The 16,550-nt window shown below is 36.4% G+C and overlaps 1 protein-coding gene across 1 annotated transcript; it reads left to right on the forward strand.

Moving 5' to 3' along the window:
• The first annotated feature begins 431 nt into the window (after nucleotides 1-431).
• On the forward strand, nucleotides 432-4,626 carry LOC145011067 (ATP synthase protein I-like protein). Its single transcript, XM_078969690.1, has 9 exons — nucleotides 432-907; nucleotides 1,389-1,438; nucleotides 1,527-1,602; nucleotides 1,728-1,823; nucleotides 2,335-2,415; nucleotides 2,500-2,591; nucleotides 3,285-3,377; nucleotides 3,641-3,709; nucleotides 4,239-4,626. The coding sequence occupies exons 1-9, from the start codon at nucleotides 581-583 to the stop codon at nucleotides 4,378-4,380; spliced, it is 1,026 nt and encodes a 341-aa protein (XP_078825816.1). The 5' UTR covers nucleotides 432-580; the 3' UTR covers nucleotides 4,381-4,626.
• Nucleotides 4,627-16,550: the final 11,924 nt, after the last annotated feature.

The raw sequence follows: 16,550 nt of genomic DNA on the forward strand, positions 1-16,550 counted from the left end.
GGTTTTTTGTTTTTTTTTTTAAATATATTTTTAGGGTTATTTATTTATTTATTTATTTTTTATTTCATAGATTTCTTCATCAACAAATGTTGCTACAGTTTAATAAAAATAAATAATTTGCTAAAACATAATACAAGAGGAAGTTTGTTCACATTTAATCATTGAACTTTTTAGAGGGAAACAAACTTTTGACTTTTGTCACATTTAATCACTAAACTTTTTTTCATTGCCGGTCATAAGGGTAAAATGTGAACAATTTCAATAGTTCAATGACAAATAGATAACGAAAAAGGTTTAGTAACTAAATGTGACAAAAATCGAAAGTTCATTACCCCCTTTCAAGTCATTATCCCAAAAAAAAAAAAAAAAATATATATATATATATATATATATATATATATATATTTAAAAAAAAAGTTCGATAATAACCTTTTGGCGATCGGTCAGTGTGGATTCGGTTGTTCCACTCAAAAATCCATCTTCCATCCCTTGCTTGTCATATTTTCAGGAGATATTTTTGGGTCTCCGATTTATATATCAGAAGACCAGACAACGAATACAATCCATTCAAGCAAAAACAATGGCAACAATCAACTGCCACTACCTCTCAGTTACCTGCACATCCACGCCCATCAATCAGGAATCCAATTCCGTTCAATCCACGACTAGACCCACCAAGATCATTTTACCCGACAAAAAGCCCCAAAAATGGTCCACCGGCGTTGCTCCCGGAGATTATGGCGGACCACCGACCACCACCAAGCTCCGAAAGTACTGGGGAGGTGAAAAGGAAGACCCTATCACCTCTGATGATTTAATTTGGAATAGAGATTTCATGCCTCACATGAAACGCTTGATTGGGGATTCTGATGATTCTTCCTCTGACCCTCGCTTATCTACAGTTAAGGTATAGTAATTTACAATGCATTTAACCTAATTTTTACTTACATTGGTGTTTCTTCCGATTATTAGTTAGAATTCACTTCAAAATTTATTAAAGCTAATTTTAGGCCAAAAAAAGTACAAATAGTAAATTCTCGCAAATCAATACCAAATTACCAATCACATCTTCTTTTACTAAATTAATACGACCTTTCACAAGACTTCAGCAGCTGATGCTCTCTATATAAAGACAAAAAAAATTTGTTGTGGTTTATAAACGAAAAAAAAACATGAATCATCACTTTATCATATTATCTATATTTAAGTAATGTCACATTTATACCAGTAAACACAACGATTTTCCTCTTGCAAACAAATTCATCACAAATCAAATTTTAGCTCTATGAATTCATGTATTCATTGCTTAGTTGCAATTGTTTTATGCAACTATGAATTTGTATTTTGTGCGTATATCTCAATGTTCCATTGTGCCTACTTTTAAAAAGGAGGAGGCATCTGGATTTCTAAGCTTCAACAGAGTCATGAGTCTCAACAGGCATGAATCTCCCTCATATTACATTCAATTTTATTAAATTTCACGTTTCTTATTTATCCCTTTGATGTAAAACTCTTGATGTATATAGTATGGAAGTCGATTTGAGCAAGGAGCTATCAACGATTCCAAATCCAATCATGGAGAAACAAGTCGAGGTTGCTCAAGTAAGATTATGCAATAATGTTTCACTTTTTTTTTGTTTAATCAATTTATGCAACTGATACGAATTATGCAACCATGATTCAATGGGTTTAATAAGTTAAATCATAAAATATTGTTTTGATGTTAGGCTACAAACACTCAACAAATAAAATGGAAACCAGCACCCACAAGGCGTGAACAAGACAAGTGGGATAGAGCATCTAAAGCTGCAACTGGAGGAAGTGTATACCTTTTTTACTTTTTTCTCTTTTTATTTATTTATTTTTTTTTCCGTTGAAAAGTTAATTAAATGTTCTTGACACAATTAGCAATTGCCAAATCATGGATCTCTCAGTGACAAAGGAATGAAATGGACATGGTAATAGAAAAGTCTCATTATTTTGGGAAATTTTTTTGATGAAGTCCTAAAATGTTTTTTTTTTTTTTTTTTTTTTTGAATAGAAAAGTTTCGATTATTTAATATTTTGCCCACATTAATGAAAAAATCGTTATTTTTAACAGGAAATGACAGATTATCGTGTAAAATTAAATACTCGAGACTTTTCTGTTCAAAAGAAAAAGTTCAGGACTTTATCAAAAAATTTCCCAAAATAATGGGACTTATCTGCATAAAACCCATGTTTTATATGTAAAGAGAAAAATTTAAACATCATAAAAACTCAACAAATCCCAAATAAGATTATAATAAATATATATTTTTTATTTAGTAATATTTTTAATTCTCTTGTATACAGGACGCAATGTTCAGGGAATTGAGGCGTCCTAAAGGGGACCCAAAAGTGCTGGCTGCTAAGTCAAGAGAACAGTATACAAAGGTTATATCATTTAAAAATTTTCACAATATTTTTTAAAGTGACATACGAGTTTATTATAAACTTTTAATCGAATTAAATTTACAGTTAAAGAACAAGTTGCAGATTTTGACATTGGCAATTGGTGGTGTTGGCCTGGTGTCAGCTTATATTTCATACACTCCCGAGATTGCAGCTAGGTATCTTCACTATCTGTTTTTATGTTTAAAAAATGTAGGAGCTTTTTATTTATTTATTTATTTATTTATGTTTTTATGTTCTTGTTGTTTGCATACATACATGTAGGCTGTGTTTGTTACACAGATAGGATGGGAGTAGACAAGATTTAGTTTATCGGGCTATTTTTGATGATGGGGTTGAGGAGGGCATTTTCATCTTTTGCATAGACAAGAAATCAAGAGCTAGTCTGTGTCCCACTCTCCTGTTTTTGGGTGGGACTAAAAAAATTGCAACTTTTAGGGCTATTTTTGTTATTATGATGAGGAGGGGCATTTTCGTCTTTTTCACATACAAAACATGGATAGTGAGTCTATTCCACCTTGTTCCATGTTTTTTGGGTAGGACAAAATTTGCAACTTTTGTCCCATTGACATCAGTCTTGATGTTAATCCAAATGCTCACCAAACACAGTTTTGTTTCTAGGGCTTTTTTCAGTGATAAATAAGTACTAGGAGGGCATTTTCATCTTTTTCACAAACAAGAGATTGAGAACGAGTCCATGTCCCACATAGTTGTGATTTTTGTCCAATGCATATGCTTTGCTTCTACCCCTGTATGCTCTTTTTTTTTTTTTTTTTTAATTTTAAGTTTATATTTTGGTTTTTATATAACGGATGTTTTATTGGATTAAATATATTTATTTATTTATTCAGTTATGGTGCTGGATTCGTTGGTTCTTTGGTATATATGAGAATGCTTGGGAACAGCATCGATGGAATGGCAGATGGGGCCCGAGGGGTTCTCAAGTAATTTTCTCTTTTTCTCTTCTATATTGATTATTGAGTTGCCAATTATTCAATTTTATTTCTGTAATCAAACCATATCTTGTACCCATTAAGTCAAGAAGAAACATCTTAGACACTCTTGTGTTAAACTGACTTAATAGAGAAGGTTGGGAAAATGTAGGGTTTCTCCATTAAGTCCGAACTTTTACAAACTTTTCCATTTGCCTAAATATAGTCCCTCATTTTCTCAAATTTTATTAAATATTTTTAATGTTTACTTTCAGGGCAGCAATCGGGCAGCCCAGATTGATGGTCCCTGTGGCCTTGGTCATGATCTATAACCGGTGGAACGGGTAAGATATTTGCACACATGTACTTCATGCATTGGAAGTTGTACCTCATTATCGATTCATTAATTTCAGATGTGGGAATAGGGTATAATGTATAAACAATCGAATAATTAACCCATTGTTAATCTTTACAAATTAACATCTACCATTTTATGTCATTAATTAAGGATACATCATTGTACTTGCATGTTTGTTGTTTGTTTTTTTTTTTTTTATTATTATTTCCTTTCAAGGTTCTTTGAAAAATCTACCTAATTATAGCAATCAAAATTGCTCTTAGATTACATTGCTACAATTGGATAGATTTCTTAAAGTACAATGTTATGTTACAACAGAACGAAATGAAAGTATGATGCTAGAAAGGCAAATCAATGAAAGCACATTGCTTTTTCCTGCATTTAACCCTTATCTTTCTGATATTTGAAAGTACAATGTTGTAATAGCAAAAAATGAAAGCACAATGGTATAATAATAATCAATGAAAGTACATTGCTATTTCTTGCTTTTAACCTTCATGTATCCATTTTTGCAGGATTGTAGTTCCGGAATACGGATTGATGCACCTAGAGTTGATTCCAATGTTGGTTGGATTTTTCACATACAAGATTGCGACCTTTACACAAGCGATTGAAGAGGCAATTACAATAGTGGAAAATGATGCTCAAGTTGATTAAGATTAACATGAATGAAACAAATTCTTTTTCTGTAATATTTGGCCAAGGTTAACCGCTAAGGGGTCCGGGTGCACCCTTATTGATCCCTGTTTGTGGTTCTTGTGCCCCAAGGCTTAAGCCAACACGGTTGAGTAGATGAAATTATTAGGATGTACTTAATATTGTGACTTGAGAGCAAGTGTTGTAAAGGGTAGGTTGTATGATTTAATTAATGTATAGGTTTTGGATACCAACATTTATGTGGTAGTCTAAGTGTTGATAGGTACGTCTATCATGTTTTACAAATGCATAATGCAAGTTTCGCTTTGTGAAAAGTAAAAAGGCCTTGGGCATTTTTAGCTGAAAATATTGATTGGACTATAGAACCTAACGGAGAGTTCTTTTATAATCGCACCCAAGAAACAAAATAGAAGCAAATCTTAGCGATCCTTGAACTGTGAGTTGCAAACCGAATCGAAATCTTGATTCTGCGATTGGCCCAAATGTGGTGATCAAGGTTTTGTATTGTGGGAATTGCACTTCAGGATTTGATAGGTGTGTTAAACCCAACAAATAAAGAGCATTGATATATTGCACTAAAAAGTAGTATAAGATAAACATGGTCCATCCACAGAGAGAGTTGGACTCTATACCTCTTTATGCAAAGGTACTTAGGTCACAAAGGGGGTTTTGTTTGCAAAAGTTAAATAACAAAAATAACAATCTACTTTGAAAGAATGCAGAAAATGAAATAGATTTGTAAACAAGTTGTTGAAATGGTTCTAATTCTAGTTCTCATTGTTTTTTTTAACTTGATTATGACTTGATGTAATTCATGATTGCTATTCTAAGTTAGTAATGAAAGATATTAACATGCTCTACTACATCTCGCTTGCCAAATTATCTAACCAAAACATATTCTTTGACTAAACTTAGCTTTACTAATTCAACCTAAAACACTCAGATTGTATTAAAAAACTATATTCAGTTTTGTACAAGTTTCCCAATAATCTTCATTTTTTTTTAATACGCTTGGAAGTATGAAAACATGTGATATATGTTCTACAATAAGAAAACCTATTATTTGTTACCAATTATCAACTTTATAGAACGATTAGGAACCCTAAAAGTTAATTAACTAACACAAGAATTCAATTCATATAAGTGGCCAATCAAACATAAATCAAATTCACATAATCACTAGAATAGAATCATAAATCAAATATCAAGTCATATGCTTCAAGTCAAGCAATCAACATGTTTTGAACAAGAACTAGAAATTAGGGTTTCTTAGCCATACATGGCTAAGAACAAATCAACCAACAAAAAGATGGATTTAGAATTGTTTAAAGCTTACAAATGGAGATAAAAAAAAATGTTTGCAGTGATTTTGTTTCTTCAAAAGCCTCTCAGAATTTCCTAAAATCACCCTCTGTAGTGCTGGAAACTGTCTGTCTGTGAAAAATGATGATTTCCTCCTATTTAGTTTCACAAATAACTGCTCATGTGCTTGTCATAAGACCATGCGTTTTCAACATGGCCATGTGTTTTTAGCATGACCATGTGTTTTAATCATGTGTTTTCAACATGGTAGTGCTTTTTGCTAAAACTCCAATATGTCTTCAAAACTTGGCTCCGTCTTCGGTCTAGCATCATCCCGAGTCATGTTGCTTGAATATATGATGAAAAGGACAAACATGACTCGTGTCGGTGTGACACAAATCATGCTTCAAACGTGATCCTTTGCTATGATGAAATGAAAGTTCTTTTCCGCTACGCAACAGATCCATCTTCTCTTCATGCTCCATCATCCAAGCGCCATGCTTTCCTCCATAACTCCATTGCTTTGTACTCCATAAGGCCTGTAAAATAAATCAAAAGATAGTGAAGTACCAAACATTCTAACTAAAACATGCAAGTGCCCAAATAGTTAACTAAACGCAAGAATTAAGATGTAAAATGTAATGAAAATACAAGAATAGATGAACAAAATATGTGCACAAAATGCACCTAACATGATTCTTTAAGGTTTTGAGGGTTCCGAACTTTGATAGTTAAGAGGTATTTTTCACTTGTTTCAAAGCCGGATTTGGAGCCCTCTTTATATAGGGTGATGATTTGAAACCAGAACACTTGGGAACCCCTTTCCTTCAACCATCCATCTCAGGAAATCACTCAAGGTGAGTTCATACCCCCATCTTTTCATGTTTTCTTCTAGTTTTATGGGAGAGAATACAAGTTACAACATCAAAACATGCTCAAACTCAAATAACAACTTTCAACAGAAAAGTTATGGCCCAATCTCGAACTATTTTGACCACCCTAAACTCATTTTTTTCAAAACTGTTCAATATGAAAATAATTCAGGTTTATAACTTTCAAATGACTACTTGCACATGTTCATACGATTTTTCTACAAATTATGGTGATTTTTACAAAACTGTCTATCACTACAGAAATGATTTTGGACAAGTCAGTGAAGATGGCTCTTTTAACACTGGTTAGAGACAATTAAAAATCATATAAAAAATTGTGAGCATACTAGATATATTTTATGAACTTCTGGAGTTTATGGATTCAGATTTCAACTCCCCATGATTTTTCTATGATTTACAAAACAGTGACAGAAAAGTTAAAATTAGATAAAAACAGTTTACAAGTTTACCAACACTTTGTAATTTGTTGAGCAAAGTGTATGACTACATATTGACTTGTTTTTCCTATTAAGTTACATTCATGAAACAAAAATACTCATTAATCAGAAGGGTTTTTATTTACTACAAACATATAAGAAAAACTATAATAAGTATAGTTTATGTTTCGTTACACTACAACTCACTATGAAAGGTTCAGTTTTCACTACAAAGGGTTTTTCATTTACTACAACATGCATGATAAACTATAATAGGTATAGTTTATGTTACGTCAACTCTGTGAACTTACTAAGGAATGTTATATTCCTACTACAATAAAGATTTTAAATCACACTACACGTAAACTCGTTAAATCCGGTTGTGAGGCACTGCTTCATTGTACTCTTAGAGTACTGGTTAAAATCCTGTAGTTATAAATAGAGTCTCTTATAGGGAGAGCGTGATGCTTGTATATAGATCCATATTAGGATTCACAACCAACACCTTAGCTGCATGTAACAGCTAGACCGGCAGGTCTGGGGTGACAAATGTCATAACATTCCGACACCTAAAGAACGTCGTAACAGGTTATTATGCCAATCAGTATGGTTATAATAACTCACATAGGAAAATAACGACACATATAGTTTACGGGGATCTCTACATTCAAACGGGTTTTAACTATATAAAACTGCATACACTATTATAAGTATGGAAAAATACTTGTACATTTCGGTCTTTGGGTCTTAAGACTACAACTCATTTTATAAGGAAAATATGAGATTTTCCTTGTGCATACACTACTTTTACAAAGAATGGTTTTCAACTTTATGAACAAGAGCTTATTCACTCACCAACGTTATCGTTGGCACTCTTTCAAAATTTACTTGTATTCTCAGGTAATCAATAAAAACAGGTGACTACCAGCGTTTGAGGATGGAACGCTTCGGCGTTAGACAAACCATTTTATAATTATATTGTAATCTATTTTGAAACATGTACTCTTAAAACCATTTAACTTTCTCGATTATAGTTATGATGGTTGTATTTACTTTGATCACTATTATACTCGTTGTTATGATTCTATACATGAAGTCCTCCACTCCTAGACGTTTCCGCCATCCTTGGTTTGGGGGTGTGACAGTGGTGATTTTCACTCTCAAGATTTAGCACCACTATCTTTATGGTGTTCGGTGTACCATCTACATGGACGATAAGAGCCTGAGATATCTTATGGATCAGCCTAACCTAAACATGAGGCAGAGGAGGTGGTTGGATGTAGTGAAAGATTATAACTGTGAGATCTTGTATCACCCAGGAAAGGCCAATATGGTGGCTGACGCCTCGAGCCAGAGGGTGATCAGTACCCCGATTCAGGATGTGTGTATGTGGATGACTGTGATGACCCCAGTTTTGTAAATGATCAAAGAAGCGCAATAAGAAGTCATAAAGGAAGAAAAACAAAAAAGTGAGTGGGTGATCAGTCATATTTCAACATTTGATATTGACAGTAGGGGACTTTTGACTCTTCACAGGTAGGTTTAGGTGCCTTGTGCTGGTGGGGATCCCAGGGTATTGATGGAGGAGGCCCACAAGTTGATATTTTTCATTCACCCACGGGCTACCAAGATGTATCTTGACCTGAAGCATAATTACTGGTGGATGTGTATGAAGAGGGATGTAGCCTGGTTTGTAGAGCGATGTCTAGCCTGCCAGAAGGTCAAGGCCGTGTATGGGAAGAGTTGTCGAACTCCTTTTTTCTGGGGCGAGGTCAGCTAGAGAGTCATGGGGAGCACTGAGATAGTTGGGCCCCAGGTTTATTGGAAGGGTGTTATCCGCTTCAAGAAGCAGGGCAAGTTGGGCCCCAGGTTTATTGGCCCTTTTAGAGTGTTGGCCCGTGTGGGAAAGGTGTCTTATCGTTTGGAGCTACCGGAGGATTTGAGTCAGATTCATGATACCTTTCATATTTCCCAGTTGAGGAAGTGTATGGATGATGAGACAGTTGTGATTCCTTTGGAGGACATTCAGGTCGATGATCGGCTGAATTACATCAAGAGGCCAATGGCTAGATAGGAGAGTGAAGGCCTTGAGGAACAAGGTAGTCGACTTCGTCAAAGCTCAGTGGAAAAACCGGAAAGGATAAGAGTGGACTTAGGAGCCCTATTCGGAGATGCATGAGCACGAGCACTACCCTAATCTGTTTCCCGAGGCTGAATTCGAGTGCAAAGTCTGATTCTAGTGGGGGAGAATTATAACATCTGATTTTTAGGTATCTCCATTTTAGTCCTTAGCTTAATTAAAGTTTTCATATTTGGCCTTTTATGTCAAAAACCTTACATTTCAGCCCGTATGTTGGGCGTACGTGAGGTACGCACATCATACATGATCAAGACAAGGAAACGCGAGACTCATGCTAGTACGCAGGGCGTACATATGGTATGCATGGCGTACTATCTCAACTCCTAAACCCTAAATTTATGGGTTTGCTCCCTATTTAATCCACCTTATGCCTCCCTTGGACATTTCTTATCAACCTCCACTCCTTACAAACCCTAATCTCTAGCTAAGCCTTGTATGTGGAGATTTTGAAGCTTGTTAGTGATTTTGGTGCTCTCTTGTTGAAGAATACGACTTTTAAAGAAGGTGGTGTTGCATGCAAGCTTGTGGATCCAAAATCTACCTCACCTTGTGCATCTTCTAAAGGTATAGAGTTCATACCTTGATGTGTTTCTTTCTAGATCTCTTAAATGGGTTATTATGAGCTTTTTGTCCCAAGCTTGGATCTTTATGAGTTTGGTGCACTCTAGAGCACATTTGTTGTCCTTTCATGTGTTTTAGGTCTTGTAGATTTATAAAAATGTTTTCTTAAATGTAACATATCGGGCTTTCAAGTATTTTCAAACACTTCTTTTGGTATTTAAATTTGTCATTTTAGCCCTTGAATTGGTTGGAATTAGCCTTAGTGGCATATTAGTAATTTCTTGAGAGCATGAGTAGTACACTGGACATACATGTGGGTACGCTAAGCATACTAGGGCATGCCCTAGTATGCTGGGCGTACGTGTGTCCGGGTGAAAACCCTAATTTTTAGGATTTGTGGAGTATTTAAGCGCCATTATGGTGAAGGGTTTTGAACATCCTAACAACCTTAAGGTGTACATACAACCCTAAATGCTTTGGAACTATGTTTTCTCTATTATACATGCAAAATTGATTTCCAAAGCATTGTCCTATCTAGCATGCAATTGTAGGTATTTGTACAATAAAAAACTAGATAAAAATACATACCTTTTCTTGTAGTTAATTGCTTGGAGCTTTAAGAGCCTTGCACCAATAATGTGAATGCCTCAAGTGAAATCACAAATCACCACAATAACTTGGAAGTTCTTGAGAGAGTATACTATGCTCACAAAATTGGCTATGCCTCAAGTCTCACACACTAGTGCCAAATTCTAGAGCTAGTAACACCTTTATATAGTATGGAGGATTAGGTTTACATCCATGTAAATCCTAATACCCATGACCTTTCACATACCTAGGATCCATGGGTCAAAAGCTCCATGAACTATCCATGGACTTCCATGCAAGCTTAACCCATCCTAAATAATCCATTGGCCTATACTATTAGAATCCATATTTAACTAGTCTCTTTTGATCACTAAATTAATTCCAAATTAATTCTTGATCAATACTAATTAATTTCATATTAATATATTCTAACTTTTAATATATTGATAAATGATAAATATACTATTCTCAAAAGTCTATCCATACAAATTTTTCCGATGAAGTGCAACCCAAATGGACCATGCCGGTTCGGGTCAAGTACATACCAAATATAGTTACGGACTTAGACACCTTATCCAATAGTCTCCCACTTGGATAAGTCTGATAACTATAGTTGGAATTATGACTTCAAGAATTGACCAACAATTGTAGGTCTTAAAACCTTGTCGAACTATGAAGTGCCATTTTAGATAAGTGATCATATAATTCTCCTTTATCAAGATATCAGCTGGTCAAACACATGGAACAACGTCGTACTTATTGTCTAGTAGTTTGTTTCCCGATTTCCGACTTGTTTGACATAGAACTAAATTGAACACATCAATTAGGTTCTGACCAGGCCCGGTACATAGGTCAAAAAAATCATCGAGGGGCCCAAGATATCGCTTTTAATCCTCAAAGGACTAAAAGGAATAGATAAACTTCAACTCATATGCTTGTACTAACTACTTGTTGAATCATACACAAGAGCACGTTTTATAACATAAAGTTACTGATACCTTTTCTTACAATCAATGTACAACCAACTATAGTCAAAACTCATATCTCTAGGTTTGACTACTTATATGATATTACCGTCTCATGATCACTTGAGATAAATTCCATGAAGTGATACAAGTGAGCGTGGGTTTAATCCAATACTCAGATCTTATGAGCACTCATGAATGTTGCAGCAACATTGCTACGTCTAATACAATTCAGACAAATCTACAAATCCAATTCATGACAGTCTTGATTCAATACCTACTTCCAAAGTATGATCGACTGTGGAAAGTTTGGATAACATGATATAACATAACATAATTATTCTGGAAGTCAAAAAGATGGAAAATGAAACAATAGTAAATAATTGACACCAAACAGTACCATACTACTAAATAAACACACCTTTTATTTAAACATCAAATGTCAATTACATTTCAACTATTACAAGTTTTGAAAGCTATCTAATTACTAAAACTAATATCGTCCTTCAGCCCGATGCTCCTCGCATGCTGCAAATGCTTAACCCTAGTCAGTCCCTTCGTGAGGGGATCTGCAGGGTTCTCTTCTGACGATAGCCTCTTTGCCACGAGGAGTCCTTCTTCTATCTTGTGTCTTATGAAGTGATATTTTCTGTCAATGTGTCTGGATCTACCATGATCTCTTGGTTCCTTGGCTAAGGGCAACCACACTATTGTTGTCACTGAAAATCTACGTAGTCTCCTTTATAGCTGGTACAACTCCAAGGTCTTCGATGAAGTTCTTCAGCCATATTACCTCCTTCGCCGCTTCACTTGCTGCTATGTATTCTAATTCATATGTCGAATCAGTTACTATCTCCTGCTTGGAACTCTTCCAAGTAAACGCCCCTCCGTTCAGAGTAAAGACCCAGCCCGACTGAGAGCGGAAATTATCTCTGTAGGTTTGAAAGATGGCATCACTATACCCCACCACTCTCAAGTCGTCACTCCCACCAAGGGTAAGGATCCAATCCTTAGTCCTCCGCAGGTACTTAAGAATGTTCTTTACCGCAATCCAGTGAGCCTTGCCTGGGTTCCCCTGATATCTGCTGACCATGCTCAAGGCAACATCAGGGCGAGTACAAGTCATAACATACATGATTGAGCCAACAGCGGAAGCATATGGTATTCGACTCATCTCAGCTATCTCAGCCTCTATACTCGGATTCTAAGTCTTACTCAGTTTGGCATTGTGCTGGATCGGTAAGTCACCTTTCTTGGAATTTTGCATGTTGAACCTCTTCAACACCTTATCCAAGTAAGTACTCTGACTAAGTCCAATTAGTCTTTTACTCCTGTCTCTCAATATCCTTATCCCTAGGATATAGGCATCTTCTCCAAGGTCCTTCATAGCGAAATACTTCCCAAGCAAGGACTTAACCTCTTGGAAGGTTGGGATGTCATTTCCTATGAGTAGTATGTCATCCACATATAGTACCAAAAACTAACTATACTCCTACTAGCTCTGACATATACACATGACTCATCCTCGCTTCTCGAAAAACCAAACTCTTTGACTTTATCATCAAAACAAAGATTCCAGTTGAGAGATGCTTGTTTCAGTCCATAAATGGATTTCTCAAGCTTAAACACTCTATCAGGGTACTTTGCATTGACAAAACCCTCTGGCTGACAAATGTAAACATCCTTAGCCAACTTTCTGTTCAGGAAAGCAGAGTTTTGACATCCATTTTCCATAGTTCATAATCATGAAATGTAGCAATGGCTAGCATAAACCTAATGGACTTAATCTTCGATACTGGCAAGAAGGTTTCATCATAGTCAACTGCCAGAGTTTGAGTGAAGCCCTTCGCGACCAGTCGCACCTTGTAAGTATGTACCTTCCTATCCATGTCGGTCTTCTTCTTGAAGATCCATTTGCACCCGACTGTCTTAAGATCCGGAACATTGTCAACCAAGTTCCAAACTTGATTGTCATACATAGATTGAATCTCGCTATCCATTGCCTCTTTCCATTTAGCAGACTTCGTGCCTGCTACGTCTTCCTTATAGTTGTTAGGTTCATCCAGATTTATCAGTGCACTATCACTAATAAATGTATCACCTTCCGTAGTAATATGGAAAACATAGTAATGCTCAGGTGGATTGCTAACTCTGGTGGAGCACCTTAGAGGCATGGGCTCGTCAGTTGATTCAACAGGAGTTTCCTCCTTAGGTTTATTGCTAGGATTTAAGGTTTCTTCACTGCTTGACTCTTGAAGCTCTTCAAGGTCAATTTGCCTCCCACTGTTTCCTTGGATTATGAATTCTCTCTCACGAAAGACTCCTCTCCTTGCCACAAAGACCACATTTTCACTGGGTTTGTAGAAGAGGTAACTAAAGGATTTCTGTAGGTAGCCGATGAAAATACACCGCTCACTACAAGGTTCGAGCTTATCATGAGTCTCGCGCCTCAAGAAAGCTTTGCAACCCTAAATCTTGATGTGGTCTAAATTGGGAGCTTTCCTAGTCCACATCTCATGAGGTGTTTTGGCAACCTTCTTGGTAGGGACTAGATTAAGGATATGGGCAGCAATCTCTAAGGTATACCACCATAATGAGATTAGTAACGAAACTCGACTCATCATGGAACGAACCGTTTTTTATCAAGGTTCGATTGCGCCTCTCAGCCACACCGTTAAGTTGTGGTGTTCTGGGAGGTGTCAATTGTGAAACAATTCCACATTCCTTAACATAGTCAAGGAACTCTATGCTAAGATACTCACCACCTCGATTGGATCAAAGCATCTTAATGTTCCTACCCAGCTGATTCTCCACTTCCTGTTTAAACTCTTTGAACTTTTCAAAGGTTTCTGACTTATGCTTGATTAATTAGATATAGCCATATCTACTATGATCATCAGTAAAAGTCATATAGAAGCGGTTAGCATCCCTTGTGGCTGTTTTGAAAGGTCCACACACATCTGTGTGTACGAGATCCAACAAACCCTCACCCCTTGCACAAGTACCAGAGAAGGGTGACTTTGTCATTTTTCCAAGTAAACAAGACTCGCAACTATCATCTGACTTTAAATCAAATGATTCCAAAACTCCAGACTTTTGGAGTTGGCCTATGCGATTCTTGTTGACATGTCCAAGACAACAATGCCACAAGGATGCCTTATCCAAACTAGTGGAAGAATCAATATGCAACACATTATTTCCTATGTTATCTACAACATTCACAGCTTCATATACATCATTGCAAGGTAATGCTTTAAAATAAAACGCATCATTATAAAAAACATTGATAGCACCACATTCATTATCAAATGAAAAACTATAACCTTATTTGTACAAGCCATGAAAGGAAATAATATTTCTCGCCATTTCAGACGAGTAACAACATTTATTTAAATCTAATGTTAGCCCACTACTTAGAAATAAAGAGTAAACTCTAATCTTGTTGACATGTGATGTTTTCCTATTCCCCATGTTTAAGTTTACCTTCCCGTGATCCACTTCCTCATTTCTTCTTAGCCCCTGCAAATCAGAACAAATGTGAATTCCACACCCTGTATCAACGACCCAAGAATTAGTATGTGGTGAGTTATTAGAAATATTGTGTAAATACCTGCAAAGGAGGGTTTGATCTTCCCATCCTTTATATCCTGCAAGTATTTGGGGTTGCTTTGCTTCCGGTTCCCCTTGTCGTGACAATAGAAGCATTGTGCATCTTTTGGGTTGGAAGAGGGAGTAGCAGAACCACCTTTGGTTCCACCAGAAGAGGAGCCTTCAAGAGACTTTCCCTTGGTACCCTTCGTAGGGCTCTTCCTCATATTCCTTTTCCTTGCCCGATTGCTAGAACTGGGGCAGTGGTAGGAGAAGAAACAACATTTTTCCCTTTGAGCTTGCTTTTAGCTTTCCTTAAAAGTCCCCGAAGCTTGCTCAAGGTGACATCCTCCTTATTCATATCATAAGTCATGCGGAACTGATCATAACAAGGAGGTAAGGAGTGTAGAATGATATCTATAGCCAGCTCCTCATCAAAGTTCACATTCAGTTTGAGCAGATGGTCCACAAATCCTTGCATTTTTTGTCGGTGGCCCGTGATGGACTCTCCATCCTTCATCTTAGTTGTTATCATGGGGGTGATTATTTCATACCTCTCTCTTGACGGGCACTCTGATGGTACCTTTCCATCAGATCCTGGTGCATCTCAAAAGGGTAGAAGTCCTCATAGGACTTTTGGAATTCAAGTGCCATAGTGGCAAGCATGATACAAGCTACCTTGGTGGCATCTTTTTCATGTGCCCTAAAATCAGCAACCTCCTATGGAGTAGCAGACGACTCATCAAGTTCCTTAAGCTCCTTATCAAGGACATATTCCTTATCCTCATAGTGTGTGACCATTCTGATGTTCCTAATCCAGTCATTGAAATTAGTTCCATCTAAAATGACCCTCCCACAAAGGTTCATGAGAGAGACGGATCCGGTAGGGTTTGAGCCTGAAGCATTGTTGGAAGACATCTGAAAAAGAAGAAAGACAAGTTTAGATTAGATAAAGAGTCCTTAATAAGACACCCAAATGTAAAATTAAGGCTAGAACCCATCACAATATTTTATAACTTAGAAGAGGGATGCCGTAATCCAAGCTATAAAATATTTGAAGGTAGGTGAATGATGATTCACCCATTTCCACCATGAAAAAAGAAATGTAAATTAGGTTTTAAATGAATTGAAATTCCTAGATTCTTTTGAGATTCATTGAACATTTCAATGGCATGTTTAATCTCGATTGTGCCCTTCAAGTTTGTGACTGGGATACCGAGGATCACAAAACAAGGTGTGAATAACCATTCCAATTAACTTGGTACACTTAATTTTACCACCTAATCGATGTGCCGGTTAACCACACGAGCTCCACCAATCTATGATAAACATTAAGATACCCTTTTCCACTCTTACTAGTCCATATTAGTGTGCCGGTTAACCACATGTGCTCCAGTACCGACTTGGTAAGGTACAAAGTGTAATTTCATGGGTTAGCACCAAATTCACATTTTCCTAAAATAACTAAGATTAGGAATTTATAAAACATTTAGTTACTTTATAGTAATCATTATACTTAATGAGAATTAGTGTCCTATCCTACCTGTTCGGCAAACGACCCTCCACCAGTCAAGGAAGCAGTGGGTGAGAGTGGACACCCATTAAGCTGCCATTTTATAAGCAACAACCTTATACCCCCCTTATAGACTGGCTTCGTGAATAAGGGCTACTAACGGTACGACTGACTTATCTTATACACACACACACACATATATAT

Source organism: Lactuca saligna, chromosome 8 (genome assembly GCF_052625555.1).
Source record: "Lactuca saligna cultivar CGN05327 chromosome 8, ASM5262555v1, whole genome shotgun sequence".
Lineage (NCBI taxonomy): Eukaryota > Viridiplantae > Streptophyta > Magnoliopsida > Asterales > Asteraceae > Lactuca > Lactuca saligna.